The 12,924-nt window shown below is 39.9% G+C and overlaps 1 protein-coding gene across 1 annotated transcript in view; it reads right to left on the bottom strand.

The window, feature by feature from the left end:
• Positions 1 to 11,960, bottom strand: part of LOC129190843 (fibroblast growth factor 12-like) — a 30,417-nt gene extending 18,457 nt beyond the window's left edge. Inside the window, exon 1 of the mRNA XM_054793502.1 lies at positions 11,584 to 11,960. Within this exon, the coding sequence (XP_054649477.1) occupies positions 11,584 to 11,611 (28 nt within the window). The 5' untranslated portion in view covers positions 11,612 to 11,960. The remainder of the gene's footprint in view (positions 1 to 11,583) is intronic.
• Positions 11,961 to 12,924: the final 964 nt, after the last annotated feature.

Below are 12,924 nucleotides of genomic sequence, written 5' to 3' on the forward strand. Positions count from 1 at the left end.
CACAGGCTTGAACAACAAATGGATGAATTAACTTTAAATGCCTTTCTCTTTTCTTCCACTCCTTATCTGTCAAGTGCCAACATGGCAGACAGGTGATTCCGGAGCATGTTTTTCAAAATAAAATGTCTTGAAAAGTTTTCATGATATTTGACAGATATTTTATTTCAAATTAATTGTGGTCAATATGTAAATAATAGGCTATAAATGTATCTATACAATTTATTATCTAAACAATTTATTATCTGGTGTGTTGTGTAGCTTTATGTATTATTGGCTGGTAACTGTTGGAAATGTGCTATACAAATAAATTTGACCTTGACCTATCTATATAGCACAGGGGTGCTCACACTTTTTCAGCCTGTGGGCTACTTTGTCCCAAAGATCTACCTCCTACTATAAACATAGAGAATATATCTATATGCGCATGGCTCAGATCAAGGGTACCCTTAGCTGTCTTCAACTTCACTTGAGTAGTATTTGAAATTGTTGTTCTAACAATGTGTACTATCCCTATCACTCTGACGTTTATAGAGTGAGGAAGCTTACCAAACCATACATTAAGCCTGTTCATGTTTTTATTTTGCGCTAGTACGGCTATATTGTAAAAAAGTGTCTATATTTGGACATTGAAATGTTACATGTAAAGCATGTCTACTTTTGTTGTGAAATTAACAATATTTTCTCTGATAATTTTGTCATGATTTCTACTTAGAATTAAAGAATGATGTCTGAAATTGGTTTATAATGTGTTTTATTCAAATATTCTCAGTGTAAAAAAACATAAATGTCGTGTAATCATTAGTGAAAAGTACATAACCTTTGTGTCTGCCTGCCGATGAAAATTTTTAAGAAGATAATTCCATGGAAAAACAAACCCCATGATGATGACAATGGTATATATTCATGAAATAATTACTCAACTCTGCAACTAAAGTGATTTTTTGTGTATAAAAGAGTAAAATAAGACTATTTGAACAAAAGTCTAACACATCCAAATTCCGTGTCAGGCCAGTAATGTACGTACACTTCGAGCTCACAGCGTAAATTGCTTATTGCTAGTAAATATTGAATTTGAAAATAAAAAGTGCCTTCTTGGGCCAAACAAAACTTGTGTTCTTCTGCCGGTTATTTGCCAAATACGCGTTCAGCAGGGGAATGTTTCGTTATGTCCGCCATTTTGTGTTAGCGTAATGTACATTCAGTCATGACCTTGGAGAAGCAGCATCATTCAATTCAACGAGCAATCGGCGGTTTAACAACCATTGTCAAGTCTAAGGTAAGATTTTTTTATTTTTATATATATTGGAGAAGATCTTTATGCACTTTGAAATTATTTTTTTTCGTCAAGTGAGTTACAAATTTTGTGTTTATCGAGCAGTGTAACTCGTTTTGACAGACGTTGTTTTTACCTCTCGTAGGTCGCCGTTCGTCTCCTGGCACGAAACAGCGAAAAAAACACGCGAAGTGGGCAAAATTATTCATCATTACTAGTCGGATTTACCTTACTTTTATCCGTCATATTATATGTCGTTGACATTTATTCAAACCAAATAAAATTCTAGCGTGTTCGTTGATAAATTGCTCCGTATTTAACCCAGAAGCGATCGGCGTGTCCCTCATGGGAGGTCAAAGATCTTAGAATTTTAGGTCTTTAGCATGATAATTCAAGAACCACTCACTCAGTGCATTTCACTGAATCCTGGCTCATGTTGCCACAGTGCTGCAATGATTAGCTTATATTGTGGAGTTGATAGGTCAAAGTTTATGTCATTACAGTCTTAAGAACGGCTGATGGGATTTGTAGTCTTTGTAGTGATACAACAATGGCATGGTAAGGACTGAAGGTCAATTTTTCTTTGCCATATTTTCAGAGCTTTAACTGAAGATCTAGATTTGTCTCTTGTTTTTATTTACTTTATGATACTCTCTCAAATATAAGTTACTTTTCTAACAAAAGTCAAATCTATGCAGAGATAACAGCATAAAGTGGACACCGACTTACAGTATGTGCATTAAATTTAAGAAAGAGTAAACTTCGGAGGGTTGCTATGGGAAATGGAAAATGTCTCGAGCTCTGGTATGTTGGGTGTGTGTTTTGCAATGTTTGAAGTTTGTGTTTATAACATTACCAAGGTCTATCCATGAGTTTGACATTTTACCTAAAATGTAACACTTGGGTACCCTTGATCTGAGCCATGCACATATATATCTTCATTTTACTTATAAATATGAGTATTTAAATGGCAAAATGGTAAATGGTCTTTCACTAGGTATAGCGCTTTTCCACCTCCAAGGCACTCAAAGCGCTATTTATGTACATTGTACATAAATACTAATGATTAGTATTTCACATTCACAGTTTCAAAGTTTCTACAGGTCATGAAAATAGTTGATGTCGTTCAGTAATTCACAATTCAAATCAACAAGGCGATAAAAGATAAATACACATAATTCCTTGTATTGCTATACATTACAGATATCGTATACGAGAAAGGAAAAGGATTATGCAAAAGGTGGAAAAAAATGTTGTTCTCTGATGAGAGAAAATGTAACCTTGACGGTCCAGATGGCGTCCAACGTTACTGGCATGACAAGGAGATCCCACCTGAGATGTTTTCTACCCAGCATAGTGGAGGGGGGTCCATCATGATCTGGGGTGCTTTTTCATTCAGTGGAACACCGGAGCTTCAGGCGGTGCAGGGTCGTCAAAAGGCGTCTGTGTAGTAACAGCTGGGTTTTTCAACAGGACAACGCTGCAGTTCACAATGTTCGCTTGACCAAGGACTTCTTCAGGGAGAATAACATCACTCTTTTGGACCATGCTGCATGTTTTTCAACTGGTCTTAAGATTTTCATCAGGAGTGTATGTCCCATTAAAAAAAAAAAGGTTTTGTCCACCTCAACAAAGAATATAGCATCCAGAATCATCCAGAGGGAAAAGTCAGCACTGTTGGCTTACCCTTTACAAACTAATGGCCTGTAATGCTTTGCTTGATACATGACAAACTTTAGGTTTGTTTTTTCCACCAATGAGAACGTGGTGTCATGTTTCATTGTCTGTTTACTTTCGCTTTCAAAGCAAAAAGTGCATAAAAATGACAATGACACAATCAGGGTGAACATTACTGATCATAAATCTCACTCAACTTGATCGATTTACACCATTTAAAGACTTGTAGGCAGTTTGAAGTCGGCACTTTCTCTGCACGACGAAAGGGAGCGTCTGCGAGGCTGCGCCTTTACGCTACACCACTTATCATGCTGCACCTGCGTAGGCCGCGGAAACAAGGTCGTCTGAGAGTTCAGAAAGTGGACAGAGTGATGACTTCACAAGTTCACGCTGATATTTATAACCAGCGCTTATTTCTCTTAGCACACATTATTACGACATCATTCCAGCTTCCTGTGTTTACAAGATTGCTGTGTAAATGTAAATGTGCGCGCTGTGTAATTGTATGCCAAATGCGCTATTGTAGAAATCCAAAAAGAAAGTAAAGAGGATGTCAAGTTTGTCAAGAGTGTGAAGGCGTTTAGCGCTGAGCCTCAGACTGCTGCCTTTCCATTTTCGCTTAGGTGGCTGTTGAGGTCGTGCTGATGGAGAGCCAAGTGGAGTTTCCATACATTAAAGAGACGGACGTGAGGTGGGAGTGAGGACTCACCCTGCTGGCAGCTCTCTTTGACAGGGCTGCCTTCATCCTCGTCTACCTCCTTGCTAGTCTTCTCGCCGGACAGCAGACGCTGCAAGAGGCCGCAGTATCGAGTCATCCGGCACTTCACAGCTCGCCAAGTCCCTCTATATCGATCAATCCACCAATCAGGAAGTTAATCAATGAGAGAGTGTGTCACGCTGAGGTCTGATCCAACAGTGCCTTACTTCTGTTCATAGCTGGGCTCGCTCACTCCTCCACACCTCTCAGCTGTTTCGCCACCAACACTTTTAGCCACTCTGACATCAGCAGTGTAAACACACTGAGGCCTGATGGGACGCAACACACCAACCTCTCCGATTTTAGCCATTAGAGATAACAGGTAATCTATGCTAACGCTTATTTAGCATTAATAAAATGCAGGTAATAGGCCTGGGTAAAAAATCGAATCAGTCGATTTCATTTCAATTTTGCAATATCGATTCACAGGGCATGAGATTGATTCCTCGAGTTGGAAGAGCTCGCCCCGCTAATGCTACAAATATTAAATATTATATAAATATTTAAATATTAGGCCTGTCATGATAAGATAGCAGGCCGATAATTACGACGCTCACAATAAATTGACATGTGCACACATGCATGTGTGTTTCATCTGCTCGTCTCTCTGTGCCACACAGGCTGGATGACAAGAGCATCTGTTTGTGCGCATTGGTTCTATAGTGGAATGAACGCAGACAGTGGGCCATCTCATTCAACCTCTTTGTGGAGGCGGTGCGACTAGTGAGTGGATACAGAGGGTTTAGGTGTTAGCCTCGTGAGGCAGCATGCAATAACACGAGTGAAGGCGCAGCCGACAGCCCCAGTGTTGGAATATTATGGTTTTATACACAGTGAACACGGTGAGCGCATGAACATTGACGACCGACACAACCGGGGAAAAAAAATGCCGAAGGAGGTGCTCGGACAGCAGAGCCTTCGTCCCGACAGTCAACGCTTACTGAGGCGTTTCGTCGGCAAAAATAAACAGAACAGTGCAAAATGGTCCACGCTCACAGACAGTGTCGCTCGCTTTATTGCAAAAACATACACACAGGCATTTTCTGTGTGAAGCTAATGTCTCACACAGGTACACTGTACACTATACCTGAGTACCATCTAGTGGTTCAAATCTGGATTACACCACTCATGACAATGAAAAAATGGTTTAAAAAAATGTTGTCGATAAAACCGATTATCGACGATGATTTGTAGCGCAATTATCGACCAGCAAAATTTGTTATCGTGACAGGCCTACGTAGCGGTGAAGCCAACAAGCTACTAGCATGTACTGTGTAGTACTTCTCAGTGCTGTCAAGAGATTTCAAAAATTGGGTGATTAATCTAATTAATTAATCCAATTAATCTCTTTTCTCAATCTCAATCTCAAAGTTACTGAGGAAAACCCTCACATTGATGTAGTTTAATTTGAATGCATTACATTATTGTGGCAGATCAAAATATTGATATAACAACAACAAAAAGTGGCTTTAAGTCATTTATTGTTTTGAACAGACTTGAACAAATGCAGTCCTAGCCGTTTACATCCCGCCGTATAGTCCCAAGTGTGACTGACCATTGTTTTCCCACCTCCAACAACTCAAGCACAAGAAGCCCAACAAATAAAAACTGACTTTATAAAAAAAAAGTAAAATGGATACAGAAACAGTAAAGGTAGAGATTGACAATTAGATTGATACAATAAAAAAATAATGCAATAAATATGACTGTAATTAATTCATCATAACTAGTACTTGACTGTCAAAAAATTTGTCTCCTATAAATCAAAGCTATCCGGTTAAACACAGCCTCGTTACATTAAATGTCTTCCGTGTCTAACATGTGGTTTATTAACATTTCCGGAAAATCGACAGCTTCCTACTTCCGTAACTGAAGGATCATGGGAAACGTAGTCCAAATAATAAAATATCTACATCCGCAATCTGATTTGTCTATAGATGACTACATTTTATTGTAAATTAGCATTAGCAGCCCTAATTTCATCAACTAAACCTACAAATGGACATTTTTTGTGATCAATAGTTTGTCAGTTTATTCATGCATCACTTTTTTCTATATATAATTTATTTTTACTCACTGTATACTACTAAAGCAAAGCATATTTGAAATGATCCACAATTAAAATAAACATGAAACAGATGACTTTATTTCTTCTTTTAATAATATTACATCTACCAACATATTTCCCATTGCACAGAACCAGTAGGAAAAGTAAAGTGCACCAGTAGCAGCATGTATAAAATTAACAAACTTCAGCATATTCTGAGTAACCAATATTAAAAAATCTGCCATTATTCACAAATAAATAATAGACTTCTGAATTCAAACTAAAATGCTGAGCATAGAATCTCAGATTCTCATAGAATCAGAAGATTTTTGCTGCATAGCAAAGTCAAAAACAGCTTTCATACAAAAAATACAGATTTTTGTACCAGGGACTCTCGTACAAGAATAATGCTTCATCGTCTTTGTTTCAGTACGTGGAAGCAGGGCTACTAGTGAGTAGATACTGTACACAGGCAGAGTGCTAGCAGTTAGCAAGTTAGCAAGCAAATGCTAATATGAATGAAGGCACACAAAAGCAATAGTTTCTAAGCCGAATGTCACAGCTCCAGTGTGGATGTGCAGCGGAGCCTTCGTCCCGACAGTCAATGCTTACTGAGACGTTTGATCGGTAAAGTAAATATGTTAAACAAAACAGCGCAAAATGGTGCACGCTCACAGACAGTGTCTATCGCTACATTGCAAAAGAAATGCAACCTTTCAATACGTTTGAAAAGCCAACAGTTCGGGAAATGTTAGAAATGTTTGACAGACAGTATGAATTGCCTGGAAGAACGTACATGTACATGTCACAAACAGAACTCCTGAACTGCATAACCGAGTGAAAGAAGACATGTTGAAGGACATCGGAAACATAGCATTTTACTCTGCCACCACAGATATGCGGTCCAGCTCAAATATGTCCACCTACATTAGTTTAACAAACATAACTGCGTGTGTGTGTGTACTTTTTAGTGGGGTGTCGATACAGGCAGCTAATGTGGCTCACACAGGTACACTATACATGAGTACCATCTAGTGGTTCAAATGCGAATTACACCTGTCATGACAATAATTGTAATGGTCTCAAAAATGTCGAAAATATCAATTATTGACGATAAATTGTAGCACAATTATCAACCAGCAAAATTTGTTATTGTGACAGGCCTAGTTTATATTTAAGCCATCAAAAGTAGGTACTTTGTTTTCACTTTTTTAAAAAAAATTCAGGGGTGCACAGATTACAATGTTCTGGCCGATCACCGATCTTTAAAAAGCCTGAACTGCTGAATCCCAATTTTGGCTGATACGGATTTTTATTTAAATAACTGATAGCATACACCGTCAATGCTCCAATCTTACTTTGTTGAAAAACATTAACAATACAATAACGACACAAACTTGTTTGTTTGCACATGAGATAGTTCTCTCAAATATAAATGAAAAGTTTAGCAAATTGCTGTCCAAATTACTAAACGATATCAGTTCCTTCAGTCTTTTTATTTTTCACATTTTAAAAACAAAAAAAACTTGTACGTAAGTAAGGATCGGCCAATCCCCGAAAATTCAGGAAATCGTCTCTGATCGATCAGTGCATGCTTATAAAAATGCAAACACTTCATCTGCCAATATATTGGTTATCCAAATGTTTTTACTCCCTAATATCGGAATCGGCTCCAAAAAAATCCGTCGGGCCTACCCATAACAGTTGACCTTGGAGAAAATGACAACATTGTTTCAAGATTCGTGTGTTAGCTTATGGCTGTGCTGGTGTTAGCATGTGGCGTGGTCAACCAACAGGAACCTGGCCTGCAGTTAACTATTGTTAGATACCGATGCAGAGACACACACACAACATACAAGTTTTACAGCCGAGTCTGTGGTTCTGATCCATGTTGGGGTCCTAGAACGTGATCTCGCAGTAAGAGGAGAGCAGTTATTCTGAGACTGGAAGGTGAAGCAGACTATTTTTATCAGAAGCGTTCATCAAACACTGTCAGAGGACGACGTCATCCCTGCAGCTTGACTCGCAGGCTTCCTTCTCGCATGGAGCTAAACTGCAGCCTCATGTCGGAGGTCTCGATGCATCACCAAGTCATGATGATTACTCGAAGTAACAAACATAGACTGCAGCTTTACTTTGAATGTGCTGTTTGTGTATTGACGATGCATTGTGGAAAATGCTTCTTCATGCAGGAAGTGATGTGACTGTGTTGCAGCGTCTGTTGGCTGATGGGAGTGTTAATGCATATCTAGACTCCATCTGCTGCAGCCACATAGTCACATTACATTAAAACCTTCATCAAGCCAGATGTATAGCTATACGGTATATAGTGTGTGTGTGTGTGTGTGTGTGTGTGTGTGTGTGTGTGTGCAAAAAACAAAAAAAGGCCTCATAAATAATTGAAAGGTCCGCGGAATGTCGCTACATGACGATACACACTTCCAGGTTATCGTCACTCTCATTCGCTGTCTCTCACTCATCAAACTGTCCCCATGGCAACCGTCTTAAAAGGAGCACATCAGCCTATATGGTCCCACTGGCCCATTTAGAAGTCCAATATGACTAAAAGCATTTGTACATGATGGTCATATCAGCCTGCATCAAACGTCCTTACATGTCAGCACTGATGATCCATGCCAGCTACGAAGCATATTTCAAACTCAATGGGACTTTTAATCGATCTGGAAGACACTTTCCAAAGTCATCTGGTCTATGAGAGTCTCCTCTACGCTTAACGTGACCCCTCCCAAGCGGAAGCTGAACCAACACACTTGGATAACAATGTTTAAAAGGACAGCTGTGTGGTTAAATTTCTTTCCCTTTACTACTATATTCATAGAGGCTGCACGGTTCTACATTTCATTGTTATGATGTTGCTGAACTGAAGGCAGAAGTTTAACGGCACAAACCTTGCACAAACGATGGTGACTATACTGTATTTGTTTAATTAGAAGAAAATGGGGGGCTCGGTGGACTTAGACTGACCTATAAAATCATCTTTAATAACACAAAAACAGTACAAATTATCATTTTAACACCACGAACCTTGCACAAACGATTGTGACTATTTTTGCTTATTTGAAGAAAATGGGGGGCTGAGTGAACTTAGATCGACCTAGAAAATAATCTTTAATAACTCAAGTATAAAAACAGCACAAAGGATCATTTTAACAGCACAAACCTTGTGCAAACTACTGTGACTGTTTTTGTTTAATTTAAAGAAAATGGGGGGCTGGGTAAAATTAGATTGACCTTTGATAACACAAAAACAGCACAAATTATCATTTTAATGGCACAAACAACTCACAAACGATTGCGACTATTTTTGTGTAATTTGAAGAAAATGGGTCGCTGGGTGAACTTAGATTGACCTAGAAAATAATCTTTAATAACACATAAACAGCACAAATGATTGTGACTATTTTGTTTAATTTGAAGAAAATGGGGGGCTGGGTGAACTTAGACTGACCTACAAAAAAGTATCTTTCATAATTCAAAAATGAAAACAGCACAAATTATCATTTCAACGGCACAAAGGGACCCCCCACAACCACATGAGGCGCCTGCAAGCCTGCTTTAGAATCAGGTTGCCAGTTAATGTAAGAACACTAGAAAGAAATGCAGTCTGAAATACAAAATGTGAGTTGTGGATACCAGCATTTTGCTAATGTTTTGGTAAAACAAGCATATTTGGTTGGGTTGAAATAAGCTATGAAAATATATGTTGCAAAAATGAGTAGCTCTTGGCCATTTTCATTTTGGAAAAGTAGCTCTCACAAGAAAAAACATTGGTGACCCCATGATATAGCCAATAGTACATTTAAAAAAGTACACTTAATCTATGCGATTGGTATCGCTAGCGGACAGTTTCACTCACCGATGATCGGTATCGGGATCGGCAGCATAAAACCCTGATCGGAGCATCCCTAATTATTATTATTAAAATGCACACTACCAGGGAAGCTAAAACGTATCAAATAACCCAGAACACAATGCAGACCTCAATATTATTTAAAGTACTGAATTGTTCTCATACGGAAGAAGGTCTGAAGTGTCTGTGTTAAGACAGAGATAGTCTTCAAGACCATCACTCGCAGCTCTGAGACTATGCTGAATCCAACAAACACAACAGAGTGGGACATCTTCATTCTGACAGACTATTAGTGGTGATAGACGACTGAAGGCTCATTAAAAGGAATTATTTAAATCGTCATGGATATTGAAAAAGTGCACTTTGAACGACACCTAGAAAGTGCTAAGTTTAAGAGGTGGCAATCTCAGACACGCACGTGCACACACACACACACACACACGCACGCTGTTTGGGTGTGTCTCAGCAGAAAGACAAGACAACAAAGACAAGGACCACACTCGTCCTCTGGGATGGAGTCTCTCAGGTTACTGGCAGTGGGTAAAAACATTCCAGAATGTTATTGATCTGATCCCACAATCAATAGACACACACACACGCAGACGCACGCACGCAAACACACGAAGACGCACAAATGTATGCTGTAAACAAACACACTGACAGTGAATATGACGGCTCATTTTCCATCCACTCTGTGGTTGATCATGACTGTGAAGGCGGCACATGTTGAAAAACCACAAGTCAACCTGCTTCATGTATCGTTTGTTTTCATACAATAACGCCATGACGGACAGCCATGTTGGGCCAGCGGGACGGAAGTGGACGCCGTGCTGATGTCAGCGAAACACTTGGTTACAGCAAGTAGAATTCAAGCAACAAAGTAGCTTCTTATTCCGATAGCCCAGTAAAAGAAAAGTTACACAGCATAGTGACGGCCATTACCTCTTTAGTCGGGTCAACATGTACTGCGCAGTAACACTTGACAAACTTCATTACGCTAGCGAACGACATGTTCATTCCATGAATTCATCAAGTCCTGAATTGATCATCGCATTTCTAATGAGTGCTGACAGTGTTGATATGACCTTCTGCTTTATTTAAACAGAACGGATGAACAATGAGGCCGTATTATCTGTGCCTTCTTCTGTCTTAGACCACCTGGACCATCACCGTAGGACATCAAGTAGCTAACAATGAGTGTGGGTCATTCCAAAGTGAGGATGATTGACAAGCAAGAACTAGAATAAAGTACAACGTTAGATGCCTGTCTCACCATTCTTTGGACTAATTTATGATAAATGTACTCGTAATGTATGTCCTACTGCCTATTTGTCCCCTTTTCTGTGGTTGTCCTGTCCGTCTCCCTGCCTTGTTGTCTCACTAGACTCACCTGCGTTTCCATGTCCTCCTGTCTGCATTGATGTCTTGTTACAGTCTCACATAACTTCACTGGTCTTACAATCACCATTAATGAGTCTTTCCCCACTTTTCTGTCTTTCCGTGTCCCTCCTGTCTGTCTCTCTGCCTATACGTATGTCAATTTCTCTCTTCACAAATCTCTCTTTCCCAACCTCTCTTGTGTATCTCGTACTGGTCCTCCTGTCTGTCTTCTCATTCTGCCAGTCTGTTTCCCCCTTGGCCTTGTCTTTCTGTCAATCTTTTGCTGCATCAGGATTGTTTTTTTTCTGCTGGGCCCCATAACAAACCCAGCACACGCACACACGCACGCACACACACACACACACACACACACACACACACACACACACACACACACACACACACACACACTGCGCCCCATCCCATAATAACCACACCTAGGCTCTCCAGAGCAGCTGCATTCAGGATACTGCAGTAGACTTCTACCCAACATGCATCACTCCATGGCGGTCCCCACCCTCCATCCAAGTTGCTCCCGTCATCCCGCAGTGAGGCAAACTTGAATCCATTCTTCTTACCTGCCGGTGCCTTCTCTTTACCCTCCATCTGCCTCTCGGTTCGGTTCGGTCCTGTGAGGTCCTCTCGGTCTCTTGTCCACTCGTCTTCTCTCCTTCCTGACTCAGCGGAGTCAACACGCGTCGCTAGTGGGTCGATGCCAACAAGAGCCCGTAGAAGCCACAGAAGACGAAACGCTATAAACTAAGCTCAACGCTGTTAGCTTTCAAAACAAATGATGCAGGCTAATCTTCTTCCTCTTTTCCCGCCTGCGGACGCCGAAGCTCTTGCGTTCACCTGCGCCGTGTCCGCGCGCGCTCCACACTCTGTGCGCGCTCTCCTCTCACTGTGCGCGCGCCCTGCTGCTGCAGCTCGTGCCAGGAGGGTGACGTCATCGCCGGAAGGGGTTTTTAAGGTGACACCGGGTTGATTACTAGATGGATACTTTCACTGTGAATGATGGCTGTCATAAAAACCTTTATATTGCCTTAAGTAACGCTTAAGGAAGTTAACCACTGCATAATGTAACTAAAATAAAGTAAAATGACACGCCCTTTGAAGACACCTGACAGACTGGACAGCAGGGGTGTCTTTTTCCACCCTACATTTTTCTATTTTTGTAAAAAGGATCAAACAAATATTTAAAATTTAAGTCAATGTTTTGTATTATTTACAGTAATATTATAGGTAGCAAAATTGCAGCTTTTTCTCTTTACATTGTAATTGTCTCTTTACATCTCTGTCTTCCATTTTTGTTTAATTTTATTTTCCACAGGCCAATAAAAAACGTGGCCCCCGGACTGCACTTTGCAGGCTCCTGGTGCACAGGAAGGTGTTTGCATAGCGATACTGTCACCAAATGGCCTTTTATATGTGTAGTGTGGTGTGTATGTAATTCATATTTGATTAATACAACAGTTTTTCTCATATTGATACTGTATGTGATGCTGTCGCATGTTGCAGTAAGTTATAGTTCCTGTTCTATGGTCATTATCACACTTCTGCTTTTTGCCATCACGATAACCAAAAGCCAAGGAAAAAGCAGAACACAGTTGTTAAGATAATCTTTCAGATCAGGGGTGTCCCAAGTGCTGCCCACGCCACATACGAAAGATACAATTGAGTAATAACCTACAAACTACAAAAAAACAGCAAAAATTGAAAAAAGTTGTTTCAATGTTAATAATGTTAATTGAACTTATGAAATAAATTTCAATAATTTCATTTAATATACTGTAAGATAATTTGACATTTGAGGCATATTTTTGGCTCCATAATTACAGCATCTGACTTGAGTTTACAGTAAACCTGTGTAGAGGTGTGTGTAATATGCATGCTAGGCTACCAGTTGGCCATCACTTTGA

Source organism: Dunckerocampus dactyliophorus, chromosome 12 (genome assembly GCF_027744805.1).
Source record: "Dunckerocampus dactyliophorus isolate RoL2022-P2 chromosome 12, RoL_Ddac_1.1, whole genome shotgun sequence".
NCBI classification, from domain to species: Eukaryota; Metazoa; Chordata; class Actinopteri; order Syngnathiformes; family Syngnathidae; genus Dunckerocampus; species Dunckerocampus dactyliophorus.